We start from the raw sequence: 24,347 nt of genomic DNA, 5'->3' as shown, positions 1-24,347 counted from the left end.
TGTGGAAACATCATCCCTTCTAGGGGCATCAGGCAAGGCGATCCCCTCTCTCCTTACTTATTTCTCATATGTGCCGAAGGTCTCTCAGCCCTTATTCATGATGCAGCCCAAAACCAAAAGATTAATGGAATATCTATTTGCAGAGGATGCCCAAGAATCACTCATCTCTTCTTCGCTGACGATAGCATTCTTTTTTGCAAGGCTTGTGATCAAGAATGCCAAAATCTTGTCAGTATTCTTAGTAAATATAAAGCGGCTTCGGGGCAGAAAGTTAATACTGATAAATCATCCGTTTTATTTAGTCCAAATACCTCTCAAGATTTGAAGGAGAGTATTCTAAATATTCTTGGTCCAATGCAAGATTCCAGGCACAACAAATACTTGGGGCTCCCATCCATTATTGGAAAATCAAAATCTCAGGTTTTTGCTGAAATTAAGGACTAAGTTGCTAAAAAACTTACTGGTTGGAAAGGAAAGCTCCTTTCAATTGGTGGGAGAGAGATTCTTATCAAAGCAGTTGCCCAAGTGGTGCCCACATACACCATGAGCTGCTTCCAGCTTCCTAAGAATTTATGCCAAGACTTAGAGAATATGATGAGAAACTTTTGGTGGGGGCAAAAGGATGAGGAGAAAAAAATTGCGTGGGTTAGTTGGAAGAGCATGTGCAAATCAAAGTTTCTTGGAGGAATGGGCTTCGAAACCTCCAAGCATTCAATCTAGCCATGTTGGCCAAGCAAGGCTGGAGAATTCTTACAATTCCAAATTCTCTAATAGCTCGGGTTTTAAAAGCCAAGTATTTCCCTCATGACGACGTTCTTAACTCAAAGAAAGGCAGCAACCCTTCATACGCATGGCATAGCGTTCACAACAGCCTTGAAATAAAAGGGCACAAGATGGAGGGTAGGTAATGGTCGAAGAATCCATATTTGGGAACGATAAGTGGCTGCCAACTCCAACAACTCACAAAGTGATCTCACCACAAACAGATTTTAGAGATTTTCCTATGGTGTCTTCTCTTATTGATCATGACACTAAAGGATGGAAAGTTGATGTGGTAAGATCCATTTTCTTGCCTTTTGAAGCCAACACAATTTTGAAGATTCCATTGAGTTACAATCTCCCTGAGGACTGCCTTATTTGGGTTGGTACTAAAAAAGGTTCATTTACAGTCAAAAGTGCGTACCATATTGCTTCAAGTACGGTGGACGCAGATGAGGATGGAGAGAGCTCATCTAGTAATGAAAAGACTTCCCTGTGGAAGAGGATTTGGCACCAAAAATTCCACTAAAGCTAAATTTTTTTGCTTGGAGGGTATGTGTTAACGGCCTTCCTACCATGTATAATTCAAGTCATAGAGGAATTCACTGCTCTAGTTTCTGCCCTCTTTGTGACAAGGCCGTTGAAACCACAGCCCACGCGCTCCTCCATTGTGATCACGCTAAGCTGACTTGGGCTCATTGGCATGATTGCCCTATTGTTTTAACTCTTGGTTCCCGTGATCCCGTGGATATTGCATTGGACATTGTTAAGAATGACTCTTTTTCTGCTTTGGAGCTATTCTTTGCAGTTGCTTGGTCTATTTGGTGGAATCGCAATCAAGCTCTTCATGAAGATTCTGGTGCTCCTCCAAGTCAGATACGGGACATGGCTAATAGAATTCTAGGTGAGTATAAGGAAGCTTGCTCATATTCTAACCTGCCCTTGGTTTCTTCCTTGAACAATTGGAGGGCTCCTCCTGTGGGTTTCACCAAAATTAATGTTGATGCGGCTGCCTCGGATGATGGCAGGCCATCTAATATTGGTGTGATAATCAGAGACAGCCAAGGCTGCCCTATAGCAGCTGCTTGCAAGGTCCTCTCATCACCTTTCCTAGCTGATATCTCTAAAGCTATGGCTTTACAAGATGGTGTACTGTTAGCCTTAGAGATGGGTCTCTCAAAAGTTATCTTTGAATCAGATGCTCTCTCCATTATTCAAGCAATTAACGAGGGCAATGTGGGTGGTGAGTCCGGGCACATCATACAGAACATCAAGGACCTTGCTTCTTCTTTCTCTTGGTGTTCTTTCCATCATCTGAAACGAGATGGCAACAGGGTTGCCCATAATCTTGCAAAAGCAGCTAGGATGTTAGGTATTTCTCAAATTTGAAAAGGTGTCACTCCAAGCTTTGTAGAGCATGTTATTTGTGAGGAGTGTGGATTGTAACTGCTCTTGCAGCTACTCTCCCTGTTGTAATTCTGTTTCAGTTGAATGTTATGCATTTTCCCATAAAAAAAAAAAAAAAAAAAAAAGTAGAGGAGACGTATAAAAATCATGACGGGTGTATCTAAAGTAGGGTGCCAATCACTTATAACTAATACTGATAAATGCCGTAATATTGTTTTTTACTTTTTTATCCAAACACACGACAGGAAAATAGGAAACTTTAGACATCTAGAAAATTTATTAACTAGGTTTATTAGATATTACCAAGGGGAATAAATACAGAAGAATACGTGGCGCATTGGTAGTGCGTTTGATTCTATATTAAAAGGCAGCGTGTTCGATTCCCTACCTTATACTTTTTTGTAACACTGTTCGGCTGTATCACACAGAAAATTGAGAATGTATTGCATATAACAAATGAGAGAAAATTTTATGGGGAGAAGTTTTGAAGGTAAAATGGTTAATGGTGTTTTCTAGCTCTCTAGTTTTAGTTTTCTGCAAAAACTGCCACTTGGAGGGCCTTTTATAGCCAATTGCACACCAGTTTGGTACAATGTGTTATGTACATTCACTCACATGCATGATGCACTTGGAACCACTTGAAATCTTTTTCAAGATCATTTTTTTTTTAATAAACAAAATCACTTGGAACCTTTGCAGAGCCCTTGGAAAAACACTAGGAATAATGCACTTACTATTGGAGGCACTTGCTTACCATTGGATATTTTAGCATTTAGTCAGCTTAAAAGATGATTAGGGCTGCGGGATTGTTCTTGTCGGGCTACTCTCTCTCTCTCTCTCTCTCAAAAATAATTTTTTAGGGTATAATTCATTATGCTTTCTTTCCTGCTTGACTATAGTTGACAAAGCATGTTTCTTTCCTTATACATCCATTTTAGGAATTTGAATATTAAAAACCAATATGGAAAATAAATATAGGGTTTTAATGAGTTGTCTGAAAAATGATATTGAATTTGCATTAGGAAAATTTACCATCTCCTTAATTTAATTTCTTTCAAATGAATAATCAAATTTCAAATTCAAAGACACCCATTAGGAAGCATGCTAATTAGATCATTTTGTCAACTTCCTAATCTAGCACATTTCATTTAGACTTTGCCTTTTTGAATTTGCAAATTCACGTGCGGTGGAATCCCTTAATTGAAAAAGTACACTATGAAATTAGGCTCTTGTAAGTTTTCGTTCTCTATGTCTCTGCGATTTTCTTAATTAATTAGTACAGTATTTTTTTGTGTGTACATTTTATATGAGGTTTGCTATGATTTTTGTTGGGAATTAATTAGTTATTTTCAATTCAATTGGTATATTCATATTGCATTTCCAAATATAATTTGGTTAGTCAATGCTGAATTTTAAATTTGAATCTTAAAATTCAATTTGGAAATTGCAGAAGCTTTAATGAGGTGATTATAGATAAAATCTTCCCATTAGAATTAAGCTTTTAAATTCAAATTTAAGTTGACATTTATTCTCAAATAAGTTGGGTCATTACTGTCAAGAAATTTCCTTTTAAGGTTTATTTAAAATTTGAATTGAAAATAAAATATGGAAAGTATAAAAGATGATAGAGTTTTAAATGAGGAGATTAGGTTGGGTTTTAAATTGAAAAAGGAAATAGGAGGGAAATTTAAAATAGGAATTGATTTTTTTTAATTATTTATAATAGGAAATAAAAATATATAATTTTCAAAAGTAGAGTTTCAAGGGTGTTTAAAAGAAAAAGAAAAGATTAGGCGGGTTGGGTTAAACCCGAGTCCAACCTGAAAACTAAAAATATATGAGAGCAAGACCTAAACCTGACTTGAAATTCCAACTGACCCGCCCAAAGCCCTTCAAGTCAGGTTGGGTTTGGCAGGTTTTCAGGTTGGGCGGGTTCCATGCTCAGCCCTAAAGATGATAAGGTGTCTCTAGTTGGTGGTCTCTAACTCTCAGTAGTTTTGAGAAATAAATCACTCATTGTGAGATTAAGGAGTATATAATATAGTAATATGGCATCGTTTTTTAGGCTCTTGTTTGACTTCAATCTAATGTGAAAAATGATGAATTTAGTATAATGAATATAAAGAATGATTTGAACAATTAGAATATCCCACAAAGTGCCAATTGAGATGTACATATAAGTTTGTCAAAATTTTCTTTGTCGTGTGATCGCACAATTTAACTGTACAACAAATAGTTTCTCTACAAAATGAATGGGAAAGATTACAACTATATTGAAAAGAAAGATTAAAAGATACTAACAAGAATGAAAATTTTTATGTATTGGATCAGTACAAGTGACAATTAAACCACTAACAAGATAATGATTAAAAACAAATACTTCCCCAATTAGGCAAGTTAGACTCATTTGAAATGCACAACTCAATTACCACCCATTGTTTTGTCTTTGATTGATTCTTTAATAACCTTCGTCTTACCCAAGTTACAATAAAGTACTTGTTTTTTTTTTCCTTACAAAATCTTAAAAAAAAAAAAAATGGTTAAAAACCTAAGGGGAAATAAAAAGTAAGAGAAGGACATGGTGGTGTGGCCAGGGCCAGGAACTCTGTAAAAGTCCTACTCCTAGGTCATAGTATTTTCGTATTTAGATTGAATTAATTGTAAAAGTCACGCGTGAGACAGCTCTTTGAATTCCAAAATAAAAAAGAAGAAGAGGAAGATAGACTCTTATCAGCTTATCTTATCATATTTATTACTCGGCGTTGGTGTACATGCAGATGCAATGCTGAGGTGTAGGGATGGCCATACTCATTGGGTAATGGATATCCAACCCTACTCGATCTAATTATTCTGGGTAATACCCAATTTTTAATGGGTAAAAGGTAATTGGGTAGAGTTTGGATATTATCCAAATATTTTGGGTAGGATTTGGATATTACCCATTATTACCCATTTAACTAATTAGATCTAACTCAAACCCAACTCAACCAAATTATTATGGGTAAACCTCAATTCACCCAATTACCTAATAATCAAAATTACCAAATTGTCCCTAAAACTTGAAAATGACCAAATTATTCTTAAACTCCTCTAAAATTACTGAAATGCACTCTAAACCTAAAAAATGACCAAAATACCCCCGAAAACTAAAAATTACCAAAATACCCCATAAACCTAAAAAATGACCAAAAGACCACCAAAACCTAAAAATTACCAAAACAACCCCTAAACCTAAAAAATGACCGAAAGACCAATAAAACCTAAAAAATGACCAAAATACCCTCGAAACTTAAAAATTACTAAAATACCCTCAAAACCTAAAAAATGACTGAAATACCACCGAAACATAAAAAATGATCGAAATACTTCCGAAACCTGAAAATTACCAAAATACCCTTAAAACCTAAAAAATGACCGAATTGCCCCCGAAACATAAAAAATGACCAAAATACCCCCAAAACCTAAAAATTACCAAAAAAAAAACCCTGAAACATTAAAAAAATGATCGAAACACCCACGAAATCTAAAAAATGACCAAAATACCCCCGAAAACTAAAATTTACCAAAATAATCCCTAAACCTAAAAAATGACCGAAAGATCACTGAAACCTAAAAAATGACCAAAATACCCTCGAAACCTAAAAATTACCAAAATACCCTCAAAACCAAAAAAATGACAGAAATATCCCCAAAACATAAAAATTTATCGAAATAACCCCTAAAACCTAAAAATGACCAAAATACCCCTCCATAAACTTAAAATTACCAAAATACCCTCTAAACCTAAAAAATGTTTGAAATACCCCCAAAACCTTAAAATTACCAAAATACCCCCTAAACATATAAAATGACAAGAATACCCCTGAAACCTATAAAATAACCAAAATACCCCCCTAAACCTAAAAAATGACCGAAATACTCCTGAAACCTACAAAATTACTAAAATACCCCGAAACCTATAAAATGACAAAAATGCCCCTAAAACCTATAAGATGATAAAAATACACCCAACCCTAAAAAATGACTGAAACAATCTCAAAATCTAAAAAATGACCAAAAGATCCCAAAACCTAAAAAATGACCGAAATATTCCCAAAGCTTAAAAAATAACCGAAATATCCCCAAAACATAAAAATGACCAAAATACCCCTGAAACATAAAACATTACCCCTGAAATCTTGAAATTACCAAAATAACCCCAAAACCTAAAAAATTACCAAAATTCCCTCAAAACCTACAAAATGACTGAAATATTCTTAGAACCTTTAATCTTGACAAAAATACCCTTGAAACATCCAAAATACCCCAAACCTTTATTTCGGTAATTTAAGAGCATTCCCATCAGTACATGGAAACTCATGTATAATAGAAAAAACTACCATTTTTACACATTTTATATCAAAATTGCTCCACATCAGTGCTTCCAAAGTCTGGTATAATCATCTATATTTATCCATGAGCTACAGTAACCGTGTATATATACACGGTTACTGTAGTTCATGTATTTATTATTTTATTAATATAAATTCGCACCAATTTTTCTCTCTCTTCTCTCCGTGCACAACTACCTCACCTCCTCATCTTCTTCTCCTCATCAGATGCACACAAACACAAACACAGCCACACACAAAGAACACAGACAAACCCACACACAAAGAACACAGACAAACCCACGCTGGAGATTGGTGCTTGCTGGAGATCGGTGCTCGTTGATCTGACCGGTGCTTGCTCGGACATCAGATCGGTGCTTGTTGGAGATTGGGTTTTGTTGGAGATCGGGTATAGAGTTGGGTTTTGTTTGAGAAGTGAAGCTGTCCGATCGGTGCTTGTCTGACCGTGGGTCGTCGGAGCTCGGTTTATGGGTCGCCGTGAAGCTCGGTTCGTGGGTCGCCGTGAAGCTCAGCTCGGTTCGTGGGTCGCCGTGAACTTCATGGGTCGCCGTGAACCAATAAGTCACTGGGTTTTCTTCATGGGTCGCTGGGTTTTTGTTTTTGAGAAATAATGAGAAAAGGCAGAAGAGAGATAGAGAGAGAGAGAGAGAGAGAGAGAGAGAGAGAGAGAGAGAGAGAGAGAGAGAGAGAAAGAGAGAGAGCTGTTCAGAAAAATGAAAAGAGAGAGAGAGATACGCGCGTATATTAAGAGGGAGTTGAGGGAAATAATAAAAAAATGAGAGGAATGAATATTTTATTAAAATAACTGGTAAAATAAATGAGCTGATGTGAGTGTTTTGTAAAAGTGGTAGTGTAAAATAGAAAAAGTAGGCTTTTGTGTAAAAATGGACGTGTAAGATACAAATACTGATGCGAATACTCTAAGAGGTTACATATGTATTTTAGTCATCTTACAGGTTTAGGGGTATTTTAGTCACTTTAAAGGTTTCAAGGGTGTTTTGGTCATTTTAGATATTTTCTGAGGGTATTTGGTTGTTTTAGAGGTTTAGGGCTATTTTGGTTGATTTATAGGTTTTGGGGGTATTTTTGGTAATTTTAGAGGTTTGGGGTTATTTTTTGTCATTTCAGAGGTTTTGGGTGTATTTGGTTATTTTACAAGTTTAGGGTGTATTTTGATCATTTTATAGGTTTGAGGGTATTTTAGACATTTTTTAGGTTTATGGTGTATTTTTACCATCATATAGGTTTTAGGGGCATTTTTATTATTTTATAGATTTCAGAGGTATTTTGGTCATTTTGTAGGTTTTGGGGGTATTTTGGTAATTTCCAAGGTTTACGGGCTATTTCGGTAAATTTTTAGGTTTCGGAGGTATTTTGGTAATTTTTAAGTATTAGGGGTGTTTTAGTAAGTTTTTAGTTTTCGAGGATATTTTGGTCATTTTTAAGGTTTAGGGGTTATTTCAATTATTTTTTAGGTTTCGAGGGTATTTTGGTAATTTTTAAGTTTCAAGGGTATTTCAGTCAGTTTTTAGGTTTTGGAGGTATTTTTGTCATTTTTTAGGTTTAGGGGGGTATTTTTGGTAATTTTATGTTTCGGGGGGTATTTCAGTCAAATTTTAGGTTTCGGAGGTATTTTGGTCATTTTTTAGGTATAGGGAGATTTTGGTAATTTTTCGGTTTCAAGGGCATTTTGGACATTTTTTAGGTTTCGCGGGTATTTAGTCATTTTTTAGGTTTCGGGAGTATTTTGGTCATTTTTTAGGTTTAGGGGGTAGTTTGGTAATTTTAAGTGGTTTTTGAGCATATTTAGTGATTTTTGGGGTATTTTGGTCATTTTAGAGATTTCATGGGTATTTTGCTTATTTTAGAGATTTTGAGATATTTTGGTCATTTTAGTGGTTTTTTAGCGTAATTAGTGATTTTAGAGGTTTTATGGGCATTTTGCTCATTTTAGGGATTTTGAGGATATTTTGGTTTTTTTTAATGGTTTTTGAGCATATTTGGTGATTTTATAAAAATTGGGTTTGGATATCCATGGGTAAACAAACTGGGTAACAATTAGATATGAATACTAATTAGGTAAGATAATTAGGTATCTATGGATAAATTAATTAGGTTGGGTATACCCATACCCTATCCATGACCATCCCCTGGTGGTGGAATTGTTTCTTGTAAATTGAAGAGTAATTAAAACCCCACACGCGTGAAATCCAAAAAAGAAAAGATTCTCTCTCACACGCGTGATGCACAAAAACCGCGATTAATTACTGCGTTTACACGTATGTGGCCCTAGTTACATGTGATGCGAGATAAAAATAATAATTAATAAGGGTCAGATTTCGGGCACGCCCCAAGTTCGCTCGTGTGAACACTTTGCCTATATAAAGGGCGGCCGTACCCGGTTTCACTTTCAGTTTCAGATCCAGATCTTAGGGTTAGTTTGAGTTTACTCCTCTCATCTAAGATATGTGAAAGTACCACTAAACTTTCGTTGTACTTTTACATATTTGAGATGAGATGAGATGAGATGAGAGTAGTGCAGCCACTCCTTTCGCTCAGCCCATAGCACCGAACTCAGCCCATATTATCATCAATGCTACGGGCTGGGCGAGCGGTACTTTAACATCATACGTGGATCTGTTTTTTTTTTTTTCCCTTTTCTTTTGTTGAAATTGACATCTAATTCTAGATTTTTTATTTTTTTATTTTTGTATGCATATATAATATTTATTTTGATTACAATTGATCTAAACCATTAGCTATTTCGTTTTATTCTTTTTCTTTCTTTGATTTATTCATGTCTATGGCATATCTATATTATGGGTTGATCTTTATAGATCTACATAATTGTTGATTCATTGTAGTAATCTAATTATGGTTTTATAGATCTATGTAATTGTTGATTCATATAATGGAAGATTGTAATAATAATTTAATTATTGTTTTATAGTTCTGGGGTTGATTTTTATCTAAGTATTGTTCTATAGATCTGTATAATGGTTAACTGTTATTTAATGGTTGTTTTATGAATATATATATAAATATAATTTGATATATTATAATAATTTAATTATTGTTTTATAGATCTCTTTATTCATATATATAATTCTTGATTGTAATGTAATGGTTGTTTTATAGATCTGCATAATGGTTGATTTAAATTTATATAAAAATTTATTTTTTATTTGTAGAAAATTAAATAAAAATTTGTTACTCATATAATTGTTGATTGTAATCATTGAATTATTGTTTTATAGATCTATAATGGTTGATTGAAATTTAAATTCAAAGAATTTGTTTTTTTTTTTTGGTTATTTTTTATAATTTTTTTTTAAAATCCTTAGTTATTACTTATTTACTTTTACATTTTTCAGCCCATTTCAGCTAGGGCTGTGCAAACCTTCACCGAAGCGCACAAGACCTACCGGCACCGACACTCCCGCACTGCCACTGCCACCGACCGATAGAGCCGATGCCGGTGCGGTGAAGAGATCGGAGAAGGAAATCCAGCACCGTTGAGAGCCGAACCGAACCGATGAATGCTTCTGCGTAGTGCTTACGGCGTCGTTTACCCAAACAAGTAATGATTATCCTTTTTAGTTTTTTTTTTTTTTTTAAAAACTAAAACCGGCGTTTTATTGGTATTATTATAAAAGACAATAATAATAAAAGCACAAAACGACACCGTTTCATGCTAGGTTTTCAGATTTCCATAGATATAAATTCACTCTATTCTCTCATATATAACCCTTAACACGCTTTGACTGATATTAATGTATGTACAGCCTCTAGATCATGATGGAATGGAAGTAATGAATTCTATGTATATACGAAAGAAAGGTTGTATAATTTCTGTTATGGAATTGGAGGGAAATGTTAACCCAGCGGAGCACAAAAGTTAATGAAATCAGATTTTTCTTTTCTTTTTAATGTGAACAGAACAGATTTGTTGAATAGATTTTTTGATAATGTTTCAAATCCTTCCAGGGTAGAAGATCTTGTGCTCTTAATTCACTACAACAAACTTGACTCGTTTCAACCCACTTTTTTCAAGGGTTGACTAAAAAGTGTCGAAACCATCACTAAAAATTGGGGCAGGTGGTTAAGTTTGATTAGCTTTATTTTGAGGGTCAAAATAAGTTAAAAAAAATTGAAATAAATGTGAAAAAAAAAACGCACCAATTTTTTCAGCCCACAACCCTTGATAAAATCTTACAAATTTTTTAGCCCCTTAAAAAATCCCGCAACAAAATTTTCATCCCTTGAAAAAAGCCCGAAAAAATTTAAAAATAAAGCCCAAACGTAACCAACAAACACAGCTCTTATCACTCTTTCGCTGAAAGCAAACGGAGAGCATAGAAATCTCATAGAAACTAGGTCATTCAGCTGAGGCAGTTACTTCTGCTTTTGGCATTTGCTCCAGAGTCTTCTAGAAAGAAAAACCCACACTCCTCTCTTTCTCTCTCTCTGTGCTCTTCTGCTTCTCTCTCATGGAGTTTTGGGGTAATCTCTCTCTCTCTCTCTCTCTTTCTCTCTCTCTCATTTCGATCTTCTTATTTTTAGGGTTTTGTAGTCTCTGCACGTCGTCGTTTACCATTTCTTATTTTTTTATGCAATGTTATGCTTATGGATTGCGGAACTTTCTTTCGCCGTTTGGTTGCCGAGAAAATACGGGAAAATTGGTTCGGAAAACTCAGAGTTTGTTTCAATTTGGTGCTTAAGAAAAGAAAAATGGCCACTTGACCGAGCCAGTTTGCCTTTATTTCATTTTTTTGTTTTTACTGAATTTTCTCGGAATCCAAACAGATGGTTAGGTTTTATAGGCTTCTACTGTTCCCTTCCCTATCATGGCTTTGATTTCTCATAAATTGTAGACTATATGTGTTCTACGTGAGTATTTTGGTCTTCTATGGTTATTTCCCCTTTTTTGCTTGGCTAGAATTTGAAGGAAAATAAAATTTGAACCTGCTTTTAGAAATAATCTCATATCAATAATTTTATTTGCTTAGTGATTGAGCGCATGGAAATTTCATAGAGCTCGACAATCGTGGAGATCTCATAGTGCTCGACGATCATCGATTAGGTATGTAATCGCACAGCTCCGATTGGCATTGTGTTTCTCAGCTCCGGTTAGGTACGAATCACAAACCCTAATTTCTCAGCTCTTAATAACTTTTAATCGATTTCCCCATGATTTTTATTTCAGATTTCTCAGAAAACTGAGCTGAAATCACTGTAACATAATCGTTTTCCTCAAGTTGTAGAAGCTGAAATCACTGAGCAGGACTCGCTTCTTCTGGTAATCATCATCATTATTCCGATTTTCTGTCTTTCAACTTCAATTACGGACAATCGCATTTGAATTTCTTTAGCAGAAATTTACATCTGAGCATATTTTCCTTGTTTATGTGATCAGATTCAATTTTCTTTTAGAAAATCCATAGAATTATTTTTCGTTACTTCATACTCTATTTTGAGTACTCCATGTAAAATTTGGTTCAAACAAATGGAAATTATTTCTCATTCAATTTTTTGCTAGATCGTAGAGATTTAAGATTGAAAAATTTAATGGTTGTGTTATGCTAATTGAAATTTGAAGCAGACGAGGAATCTGCTCCAAATTGCTATATTCAATATTAGTTACATCAGAGGCAGTGTATATCAGAGAAATTTAGTAAGCTTCTTGTATTTTTCAGTTGTCATGTCTATATGTGTGCAGTTTTTGTGTTTAATGTGTGGTGTGTGTGATTGTTGCAGTCGGTTGACTGAGGTATTTTGGTGTGTTCATTTTGATACTGCATTTTGGGAGTTCAAAGTTCAAAATGGGAGTTTATGTAACTAAAATACCTCTCCTAAATCACTACGAGTGTGTTTGGAATTTTGGCGTGTTCATTTTGATTGTGTGTTCATTTTGGTGTGTTTATATAATTATTTGATATTGTCAAAAATTGAGTGCAAGCATTGGTCTGTAGGAGACTATATGATGCTTCATGCTTTATTTAATTTATGAATTATCTATTGCTTTATATTTATAAGCACTCTACGATGGTCTAAACCTCCTTACTTGTAGTTTCCACTTGAAGCGTTGCAATATGCTTTTGGGATGTCTTGTTTTCCTTGCCTATTTTCAGATTTTCTTGGGATCACTTTTCCAATTTTTGTTACTGTTTGGTTGGTTCATTCCTCTCTCGGGGTTGAGATTTTCAGTTGCTTTCTTAACAATATTTTTTGATGATTTGTCATCTGGCCCATGGAGTTAATTGGGATTCCATATTTTTTTCACACCAATCATGATGATGCATTATTATTAGAGCTAGTTCCTCTTGATCTTTTTTATGAGGTTTCTTTGATAATGCCTTTGTATCTTTTGCAGTAAATGTCATTTGTCATATGAGTTTCTTACTTTCTTTGTAATGTCCATTTAGATCACCCCTGAAAATTTTCTCCTACTAAGCTCATCTAGCATTATATGGTTGCCTTGTCTTGGATTGTCAACATAATGACATCTAATGCATGTGGCATGCTTGGAAAGAGAAGAAATTATAAGGAGAGTTCTTGTGATTATTGTTAAAAAAGCTATTGACTCAGCACATCAACTCTTACTGTATTCGTTGGTCTATTTCTGATGCTATATCATCTTTCTTCAAAATGGGAGTTCAAAGTTTTGATGGTCATGGGGTTAACTGAGTAAATGAAATGAGATCTTACGAATGTGTTTGGAATTTTGGTGTGTTCATCTTGATTGTGCTGTACGTCATTTTGATTGTGTGTATCCCATTTTAGTTGCATCATCATGGTGCACTATATACACCATGATGATGCATATAGGGCACACTGCATGTGCATTTCATGACAATGTCTAACAAGGGAGGCACCTATTAATCTTTTCTACAAGAACACATTAGTATTGGAGTCTAAGTCAAAAGGGTGGCAATTTTCTTTTCTAGATGCGAAAACAGACACCTTTTTTCTGTCTGAAATTAAGGAGGGGACCCATGAGGCCATGCCATGCCCTTGTCCTAATTACTAGCATTTAGCGGTTGAGTTAGTTACTACATAGTACATAATTACTTTGGTGTAGGCATGTTACCCTGCTTCTATTGCAAGCTTTTTTGCAGATTCTTTTACTTTTTCCCTTTTCTCAAAGTTATGAGAAAAATCTAACTGCTGCCCGAAATGCTACTCAATTTTGTCATTGTCAACAACAGGACAAGGTTTTTAGTAACTGAGGATTAAAAATTCAATAGGAGAGCTTGTGGGTTTTTTTAGTATCACAGTGACCAAACCGCAAACAAGAAAGTTGGGTTTCTATTGGGTGTGGGATTGGAATATCATTTTCCATGGAGTATTAGTATTCTTCTCTTTCAAGTTCTCTTCTTTTTGGTGAATGACGTTACTTTAATCAGCATTCTTGAAATTGTGGGTATCTTGAATTTGATATTGTGGAAAGGTGTGTAGATATATTTGTTGGGAAATTAACAAACTTTTGGTATCATTCTCTCTTTTTAAGAAACTTGAGGGCACTTATAATGGCTGAAATGTTCAATTGTACTAGTTGATAACTTCTTGCTTTGGAGATGATGATGAAGAATAAAATGTATCAAAACTTTTAGCTTTTGGACGGATTTGGTCTTTTGTACAAAGTGTGGTTGTTGATATATTTTCTCTTAAATAATAATTGACATATCGGCAGTTTATATTTTCTCAAACAATATTGTTTGAGATACCTTTTGTTTGTTGGAGTTAGTAAAATCTCTAGGCTTTGTTGTCGATTACCTGGATTGAGTGTTGGATGATACTGTTTGTTGTTTGAAAACAATGCCTATTAGTTATGGATTTTTTCAATCAATTTTGCCATATTGTATGTGTATAATGTTGAACTGCTTTGGCTTTCTGCTGTAGTGAAACCAATGCCTTTGTTTTGATTGTTTTTGATTTCTTGGGTTAATGCGGGTTAATGTCTGTTTGTTTCTTGGATTCATCACAGTGTTCAATGGAGGTCAGCATGGGGTCGGATATGTTTGATACGCTTACTGCATGTTTTGATCCTAAATATTTGGCGTTTGAATTGAGGCAGGCTTCTGAGGTTGAAGAGTATGGAGTAGTAAATTTTTTAAAAGAGAGGGCTATTGCTTATCACAAGGATGTTTTGGAAAAGTCATTGAAGAAAGTACTGAGAGGGATAGAATATGAAATGATAGAAGATTTCCGGAATGTGGAGACAGAAGTGCAATGCAAGGAAGTGTTGGCATATTGGGATCTTACACTGGAGCAGTGTAAGCGGACCCATCCTCACCCCTTGCCCACCTCCGCTTACACTGCTCCAGTGTAAGATCCCAATATGCCAACACTTCCTTGCATTGCACTTCTGTCTCCACATTCCGGAAATCTTCTATCATTTCATATTCTATCCCTCTCAGTACTTTCTTCAATGACTTTTCCAAAACATCCTTGTGATAAGCAATAGCCCTCTCTTTTAAAAAATTTACTACTCCATACTCTTCAACCTCAGAAGCCTGCCTCAATTCAAACGCCAAATATTTAGGATCAAAACATGCAGTAAGCGTATCAAACATATCCGACCCCATGCTGACCTCCATTGAACACTGTGATGAATCCAAGAAACAAACAGACATTAACCCGCATTAACCCAAGAAATCAAAAACAATCAAAACAAAGGCATTGGTTTCACTACAGCAGAAAGCCAAAGCAGTTCAACATTATACACATACAATATGGCAAAATTGATTGAAAAATTCCATAACTAATAGGCATTGTTTTCAAGCAACAAACAGTATCATCCAACACTCAATCCAGGTAATCGACAACAAAGCCTAGAGATTTTACTAACTCTAACAAACAAAAGGTATCTCAAACAATATTGTTTGAGAAAATATAAACTGCCGATATGTCAATTATTATTTAGGAGAAAATATATCAACAACCACACTTTGTACAAAAGACCAAATCCGTCCAAAAGCTAAAAGTTTTGATACATTTTATTCTTCATCATCATCTCCAAAGCAAGAAGTTATCAACTAGTACAATTGAACATTTCAGCCATTATAAGTGCCCTCAAGTTTCTTCAAATATACCAAAAGTTTGTTAATTTCCCAACAAATATATCTACACACCTTTCCACAATATCAAATTCAAGAAACTTNAAAAAAAAAAAAAAAAACCATATAATAATATCCAAACAGGAAAAAATCATCAGAGTCAAGCTAAACCAGCATATGGGTAAGCATAATAACATCATATAAACAACAAACAAACAAAAAAAAATCTCCTTTATTATTTTCTCAGCAACCAAACAACAGGGAAAAATGAAAGCAAACACGATTTCAAGCTAAAAGCTAACAGTTTTGTCAATACCCAAATAACAAAAACATAAATCAGATCCATTTTCCAGTTCAAACTTGAACATCAAAAAGCTGAGAGAGTACCATTTTGGTTGGGGCTTAGGAGGAGCTGGAAACCCTAGACGATGAACTCTCTCTGATCACGAGCTGCCAAGCTAAGCGTATCATTTCGTTAATTACTTTATATATATATATATATGTATTTATATATAGAGACAGACAGAGAGAGAGAGAGAGAGAGAGAGAGAGTACCATTTTGCTTTTTTTCTTCTTTTAAAGGTAAGAACATGTTTTATCAACACTTTACCATAGAGAAATAACTGTGGCAAATTTTGTTTAACTTCATACTCAAAATGGAATAATGAGTCATTATAAAAATACCATTAGCAAGTAATAACACTGTTGGTGACATTAACCTTACATCCATAGTTCATAACAATAGGATGGAACAATCAAACTATATCTCAACATCATATTTAGTAAGGCTTGAATTTCTAATTCTTTATCAGGTCAGATTTAGTCTTCTTTTTACAACTACATTGATTAAAAGCTTCTACCTATCCTCCACAAATTTGCTCCCTTGTTTCATAGAAAATTAGCATTAGATGCTCCAGTAACCATCTTCAATCCAACTAAAGTCAATGCAACTTCATTTTCTTCATTTCTTCCTCTTCAGCTTCATCTGCAGCTCCCTCTTGACCATCTTCAGCTCCCTCTTCATCTGCAGCTCCCTCTTGACCATCTTCAGCTCCCTCTTCATCCTCTTCAGCTAAAGCCAAGGCAATCCTCTGATTTGCCAAGGCAGAGGCATTTCGCCTGCTTCGTCGTCCATAATGTCTAGGACGATGCCTATCGGCCATTCTCCGTCCATGCGACCCCCAATCCACAGCCACAACAAAATGCGACCCCCAACCCACTGCCACAACAAAATCATTGCGAGTAACATCACCAACCCCAGCATTATCTATACAGGTAAAATGATAGCAAAAATGATGACAAATTGAGAGGACAAACCAGGTGCAGCAAGTGGTGGAGGCCTGGAAGGAAGCTTAGCAGCAGGCTGAGCCACCACCGCAGCCGGCTTCGACTGGCCCTGTGCCGGCTTCTTCACTTGAGACCCAGCAGCGGTGGAGGCGGCTGGCTTAGCAGGTGAGCTGTGATCAGCTGCAACGGGTCCTCGCTGTCTTCGCCACCGACTGGCACCTCCTGCCCCACCACCCCAACCACCTCACCCCACTGCCACATCACCCACGCCCCACCCATGGTCCACCACCCTCATTTTTTTTTTTTTTTTTTAAATTTTTTTTTATTTTTTTATTTTATTTTTATAAATTTTAAATATTTGATTTGAAATCAGCTTAAGCAAACCAATTGAAATAGATGGTTTAAGTAGCTTAGAGGCTTTGAATCTATTAAAGATTTTCTGGGTTGTTTATATTTTGTTGGAATTTTTAATTGCTGAAGTAATATTAAAAGAAAATAGCTCAATCCTGTTTGAACAATAGTATTATAGATGATTGTCTTCTTTTTACCCAGAAGACAATGGTTTTAAGGTTTATATGTTTCGATGTGCTGTGATAGTGTGTATTGGAGTTAGGGTGGTTCTGTTTGTAAGGGTATGGAGATCCGATAATTTTGGACATGCTATGTTGGGTGGTAACTAAAGTTGTGATTCCAATTGGGTTGATATGAATAGGTTTAACCGATTTTTGGGGATGTCTACATTTTGCTTCTGAAAATGTCGATGCAATTTAAGAGTGGTAGTACTTGTGCACTGCTTTATGGGTCTACTTTGTAGTTTGATATCATAGGCTGCTGTTTTATTGTCCTATTTTGGTGAAAGCATGTGTTGTAATCTGATCTATGTGATTTCTTACTGATTTTGTGTGTAATGAGATGACTTATTTCATAATTTTTTTAAAGTCTTTCTTTTATTATATGAGTAATAGCAGTGTGATATTTTTTTTTCCCTTGAGCTTTTGATTCTAGTGTTGTTTCTTTGTTCCTGTTTACCAGTAATGGATGTGTTTATTGTTGGTTGATATTAATCATAGATATGAAAATGACTATTTCTGGGTTGCCTTTTGATTTTTTTTTTTCATGGTTTGTGCCATACCTTCTGTCTTGATCATTCTGATGGTATGCAGACTAAGAGAACCAAGAAGGCCGGTATCGTTGGGAAGTATGGTAAGTTCTTCAAACAAATTTGCCTCTTTGATATACATCTCTTGAAATGTATAGATCAATGGGAAGATGTGCTACTCTTTTTTGCATTCACACTACTGGGCTAGAATAATTGTAGGTGATAGGAAAAAAAAGGTTAATGTTGTGTGGTTAGCATTGTAGGTTGGCTATTCCCTTTTCTGAGTGGCTGCTTTGTGGTAAATAATCTGACTTATTTATAATTGAAGTATAAGAATACTCCAGCTCAATCTGGTCCAACCTTTTTTCGTTTATTATTTAGTTCAGGGCTGGCTTTAAAGCTGCAGTTCTGGAATTATTACATTATTCAATATGTCGTCCTATGTAAATGTGAGGAATTTGTCTAGTGCTTTATATTATTTAAAGGATTAGTAGCCTAGTAGGTCTAGTCTCTATAATACTGCATGGTGTTAAATTGATGGTGATCTTCTTTTGGTTCCTTTGCAAAAGTGCATTTCCCATGCTCTTATGTTACTTTCTTCCTAAGGTTTGCTTGTAAGCAAATGGTTTGTAGTAAGTGTTACAGGGAAGCGCAAAGAAATATATATTTTGATTTAGTCTTATTTAATTGGATTAATTTGCATTTTATTTTAGGTATTTAATTTATCAGTCAATGCTATTTTTGTAATTCAATAATAGGATCTCCTAAATCATCAATGAGAATTTGTGTTTCCTATGTCAATTAGAATTAGGATTTGTCTTAGTAGTCTACATAACCACAGTATTATACTCCTATGGAAACAAATTACAAGTTGATTGGTTAATAAAATTTCTCTTGGATTTCCAATGGTTTGATGCTGACTCCAACCAACCCTAGGTCCTTACTCCTAGAGTTTTCTGTCTTGCTTGGTGTTGACTTGAACCAAGCCTAGGTGGTAACTCCTAGGTATCCTATCCTTTATTTTCTAGACTTTAATTTTTGAGTTGCATGATTGCATCGTTTTGGTAAGCTAAGCTAATTTTTTTTTTTTTTTAATTTAGTCTCTAAAAAAAAAAAACTAATTCAGTTGTATTTAGAGTCAAATTTATGTTTTGTATTTCAATGTTTGGGATCTCCCAAATCAATTAGAATTAGGGTTTCCTCTGTCAATTAGAATTAGGTTTAATCCTAGTATTGTATTGTACTCCTATGGAGACTGATCACATATCACAGTTTGATTGATTAATAAAATTTCCCACAAAATGTTGACTCCTATTGGTGCTGACTCCAACCAACCCTAGATGTTGAAATCTCGAGGTTTTCTCTCTTGCTTGGTTCTGACTCCAAGCAATAATGGGTGTTGACTTTTAGGTTTCCTATCCTTTATTTTTCTGTTCTTTAATTTTCGCGTTGCATCGTTTTTGTTTTGTCCCTTTGTACTGTGTCAATTGTAACAAATTGGAACAAAGAGCTATTTTATATGAAGTTGTTTTCCAGTTCTTTTGGAAGAGTGATGCAATGAGTGCATGATGTCTTTGTTTTTGCGTAAATATTTGCCTTTTCCCCCTCTTTTATATCCCCTGTTGTTCGCTTTCCTTCAGTTCGGTGTATGGATTTTTTCTGCTTTCACCTGCAGCCGCTATATTTTTCCTTAATTCATGTGCATTTTCTATTCTTGCAGAGTTCAGGAGGAGTCCATAGTGACCTGGATGATGAAGATAGGCATATGTCTTTCTGTGCATCAGGACTCCGCCCTAATAGTAGATGCACTTGTGGGACGTTCTTTCTAGCTGAAGAGCCTAGTATTCATGCGAGTATCTTTCAAATACTCATGCTTGCTGATGCACTATTTGAGGTAGATTTCCCACGTCGGATATTGTTTTATTTTATTTGGCTTATATATAAAGTTTTATTACATTCTTTTATGGGAAACTTTTAGCTTCAAAAGTTAATGGAATGCTACATTTAGTGTCCGTTTGGCATTGAATTATAAGCTAACTTTTCTTACTTTTAGCTTTTACGTATTATAAAATATCAGCTTTTTGTTGAATCTTCTGTTGGTTGTTTAAGCACTGAGTTTTTTGGGTGTACTCAATCAAATAAATTTTTCTTTTGCTGCCAGTGAGCTCTAGCCTTCCTCATAAGAAAGGGTGAAGGGTAAGGTCATGGGTTCAAAATCTACTGGGTCTGTGTAAAAGTTACGAATAAAACAGATTTTTTTTAAAACAGATTTTTTTTCTTTCTCAGGTTAATAAGTTGAGATTTATAGAAGTTATCTGAATGTAATTCTGCGCTTATTAGTGATTAAATTTCTGTTTACAAATTGATTGGCAGCATTGGCTGTTGTTCTGAACTGCTCCTTGATGCTTAGTGCATTTGCTGTTCTTACAGTATAAAGTTTGGTTGCACATATTAATTGGATTTCATTGTTAGTTCCAGGTATTGTTATGCTTAAATTATTTTCCTGCTAATGTATATTTATATATCAAATTGTACATTTAGTTTTTAGATGAATTTTGATGAGTTGGAGTAGGAAATAATAGCTTTTTGGGGATTAAATAATTGATCTGCCTGATGGTAATTTGATCAAAGAGGATGGACAATGTAATTTGCTTGTCCAAAGAATAATGGTAACTGGTGAACTAAAACCTCAATCAAACAGCCAAATGATTTTGTCCTGAGTTCCATAGGAACAATGTGGACCCTGTAGTTTCATTAGTTTTTTAATGTGACCGAACCATTATGTTGCATCAACTGAAATAAACAGAAATTGAACATGTTACTGTCATTTGACCTTTTTTTTTTTTTTGGCACATTGTCCAAACATCATTTTAAATTTATAAAGGTAAGCCATTGTGACAAAACCCTCAATTTAGAGAGGCAGTGGAGCAATCTTTCGTCCCTTTTAAATATACTACAGCTGGGATAAACTTTGATAGGGTAAATGCAGTGGACCCTTAGATTTAGTTGGAATAAAGCTTGAAAAATAATTTTATGGTATTTAGGGATTAGGAATTTTTGGATATTTTGGAATCTTGGTTTCTTTTAGGATTTGTAGGTTGTTGAATAAAAGGATGAGGATGATGCAATGGAGGTGATAGTGATACAGCACAAATTTGACACCTAGGAATCAATCCATAGGGTTGTACGGAATCAACACCAAACTTTTGTAGGAAAAAAAATACTCCAGCAATAAATTTTATCATTCAAGTATACTTTGAAACAATTCTAAACTCTAGGTTCTTTATATATATTTTCCAAACTTACCGATAACATATATATATATATACACACACACACCAAACTTGTTACCCAATTAAGAGAAAGAAACAATTCTAACCAATAAAATTAATTCTACCACCTCGTAGAAAAGGAATTAAATTCCTAAAGCAAGTAGGAAAAGAAAAGAAAATAAAAGAAAGTTTAACTGATTACATAAAAAATTCAATAAATCCTAGATCTTATGCCCAGACTGTTACTGTTAGCAGGCTCCATCCTTAAGATCACTGATTGGGCTGTCTCCTTGCATATACGTCCATAAACATGCGTAATTGGGGACTTGTATATTGTATTTTCCCAGGAAGTTGTTGAAGAGTGGAATAGTCTGCCCCTAAAAATTAATAACAAAAAAAAAAGGGTTGAAATATGCTTTAAAAAAAAATGATGGATGGATTTTGAACCTGGACCAAGTTGGGATGAATAGTTTATTTTAGCTTTAAAAGGAAAAAGAAAACTTAACAGAATCAAGTGTGAGAATAATATATACATGAGTTCCCCTGAAGACTAAGGAAAGCATGTTAACTAAGACATGAAGTAGACCTTAAAATTTCAATATCACTGAATATTAGTTTTTTAAGTCATTTCCTCTCCCTCCATCCTCCTCCCGTGATCTTGACTTAACCATGTGTAAAACAAAATCTAAGAGAGCATGGGCATTTGGTAATAATGTGAAGGGGGTTAGACTATCTAATGCCCATAATTCTTAGTCTAATTTAATGATTACCATTTAGTGCGCTGACATACTTTGCTTATATAGAATTGTAGAACTGTCACATGCAATTTGCAAAAAACTGAATTATAAGAGGATGGCTGGCAGGCTCTCTCTATCTCGCTCTCTCCCTATCCTTTTTAGTTCACACTTTTAATTAAACAATTTAGTATTATCATAAATTTCAAAATGCAGGTCTTGGATGAAATCCATCACCACCCAGTGTCTGATTTGCCGTCTGTGCTTTCACTGCCAGCTCCAGTGGATGTTGTAGACTCATTTCCTCAAGAATCGCAAGAAGGCCGAGGCAACTGTAAATGGAGCCCAGTAAGTTTATTTGGTATATGTCAATTTGGCGAAAAACAAAACCACGTGGAAAAAGAAAAAGAAAAAAAGAAAGAAAAAAGGAAGTATGCATCATATAGGTTTGGTTTGTTTATATGGAAGTGGTGTTGCTTACATGAAGGTATATGAGGGAAATTCAGTAGTTTCTTTTTTCTTGTTTCTTCTCTGAAACCAAACAAGCTTAGATCTTAAAGAGCCTAATTGTACATGAATTTTAGAATATATTTAACTGAAATTTGCTTCACATAGATAATTTATTCTTTGCATTGTTAACGGATTTCTATGCATTTTCCAAAGTTGAGTGATCTAATAGTTATAGATCGACTACGTGTACAATTTTTCTTTGGAAGTTTGGCAGATGTTGCTGTTCCTCTTCTTGTGGTTATTCTTTAAGTATACATTTGAATGATTCCCACTATTTCTTCAACAGTTTACAGTGAAAATTGCATAATCTTTGTTCATCTTCGGAACTTATTCAAGGTCTTGTATATGTTGCCATCAATAACAGGTGTTACATTTGCCTGGCTGAGTACGAGGAAGGGGAAAGAATTAGAGTTCTCCCGTGTTGTCATGAATATCATATGTCATGCATTGATAAATGGCTCAAGGAAATACACGGGTATCTTTAATTCTGTCATGCTTTTATTTTATCATTTTACTGGGGTCTACTTTATGAATTAAGTTCAATTATTTTCTAGTGTAACGTTGCCCCTACTGTTCCTTTGCTGGTGCTGTGGTGTATGCCCAATTTGCAGAGATGTTTGTGAGGGCATTGCCGAGGCTTCCGCCTGAAATCCAGAAATTTCATCTTTTTGATGGATATGTAAATACGTATATAAATAGGTAAAGGTTTTTTCTTTAAATATTTTATGCCCATATATTTGTTGTAAAACGGTAAAAGTTGTGCTTCGGTAATATGATATTCCATACGTTGGCTCCAGAGAATTAAGAAAACGGGCATATGCATCTTGTAGTTTCCCTGTTGAAATTCCAGCACGTAAAATTTTGTAATAAAAACTAGAAAGGATTATCATCAATATTATTGCCACACCATCAATATGCAAAAAGGCATTGTCACGATGAGCGAGGTACTGAAATTGGGTAATTGCTGTCCATCATTTGGATGGAATATGCTAGTTGTGATGTAGTTTATGAAAGTGATTTGATTGTTGATTCCAAACTAGATTACTTAAAAGAATTTAAATCATTAAGGAGTAAATTTTGTCGGATTCTAAAGCTTGGAAGTAGGATTTTTAGCCGGGTTTGTAAGAGTTTGACATAGCTTTTAGGTACCCCTGTTCAGTGGAACCATTCCATCACAATGTGATTAAAGGCATAGCGTTACCATTATAATGACCAATTTTAAGATGCACTTGTATGTAGCAGATCCTATTTAACGTTCAACCTTGACCATGTTATGACCATCAGATACCTACCTAGAGCATGTACTGAAAAAGTAATCCCTGAAACTACCCATTGAAAGCAACTAGGGAACATAAGCTAGGCCAGGGTAAGTATTATTAGTATAAAACTTTTAAGATTTACCAAGAAAATGTTAGGTAAAAAAAAAAAAGGGGAAATCTATGCTATTTATCCAGGACTTCTGGACAAAGTTTTCTAGTTCCTGTGACTGAGGAGCATTTTCCTTTTGTCTTGGATTGAAAATCCTACGGCATGGAGGACTGCAGTGCCATTATTTAAGTTTTTAAGTCCACTTTCAACTGAGTTCTATTGGGCCAAGATCTTATATACTTCATTGGGAAGATTTGGTACTTCACGGATCCAAAAGTTATTATTGTGGACACCGCGTCGTTTTGAAGTAGTTATCATTCTTTGTTCAATGGAATGGAAATTAAATGACATGAACTTGTGAACCTATTTACACGTTTTTTGAAAATTAGATTTTCATTATGAAAGAAACTCTATTTTGAAGCAAAAATAGAAAGGACAATTTTCCTTTGAAGATGAAAAAA

The 24,347-nt window shown here is 34.8% G+C and overlaps 2 protein-coding genes across 6 annotated transcripts; one reads left to right on the top strand and one right to left on the bottom strand.

Annotated features, from left to right (window-relative positions):
• Window positions 1-10,799: 10,799 nt before the first annotated feature.
• On the top strand, window positions 10,800-23,451 carry LOC112036420 (uncharacterized). Of its 5 annotated transcripts, none has more exons than XR_010626872.1 (8): window positions 10,800-11,060; window positions 11,567-11,640; window positions 11,764-11,856; window positions 18,067-18,106; window positions 19,723-19,896; window positions 20,376-20,480; window positions 22,225-22,356; window positions 22,883-23,451. XR_010626872.1 is itself a non-coding variant. In XM_065768152.1 (7 exons), the coding sequence occupies exons 4-7, from the start codon at window positions 18,104-18,106 to the stop codon at window positions 22,901-22,903; spliced, it is 330 nt and encodes a 109-aa protein (XP_065624224.1). In that variant the 5' UTR covers window positions 10,825-11,060; window positions 11,567-11,640; window positions 11,764-11,856; window positions 18,067-18,103; the 3' UTR covers window positions 22,904-23,334. The 5 variants fall into 5 exon arrangements, 1 of the variants encoding a protein (XP_065624224.1); XR_010626871.1 differs by lacking the exon at window positions 20,376-20,480 and having other exon boundaries at window positions 10,824-11,060; window positions 22,883-22,993; window positions 23,130-23,334; XR_002885656.2 differs by lacking the exon at window positions 20,376-20,480 and having other exon boundaries at window positions 10,825-11,060; window positions 22,883-22,993; window positions 23,073-23,334.
• On the bottom strand, window positions 15,962-18,051 carry LOC112036419 (uncharacterized). The gene is made up of 3 exons (XM_024069219.2): window positions 18,036-18,051; window positions 16,934-17,146; window positions 15,962-16,835 (listed from the first exon to the last, which is right to left on the bottom strand). Exons 1-3 carry the CDS (start codon window positions 18,049-18,051, stop codon window positions 16,558-16,560), a joined length of 507 nt encoding a protein of 168 aa, XP_023924987.2. The 3' UTR covers window positions 15,962-16,557.
• Window positions 23,452-24,347: the final 896 nt, after the last annotated feature.

The sequence above is a fragment of the Quercus suber genome, unplaced genomic scaffold (assembly GCF_002906115.3).
Source record: "Quercus suber isolate HL8 unplaced genomic scaffold, Cork oak 2.0 scaffold_895, whole genome shotgun sequence".
In the NCBI taxonomy this organism is placed as follows: domain Eukaryota; kingdom Viridiplantae; phylum Streptophyta; class Magnoliopsida; order Fagales; family Fagaceae; genus Quercus; species Quercus suber.
The sequence above is the reverse complement of the archived record's forward strand: the minus strand, read 5'-3'. Positions and strand labels throughout refer to the sequence as shown.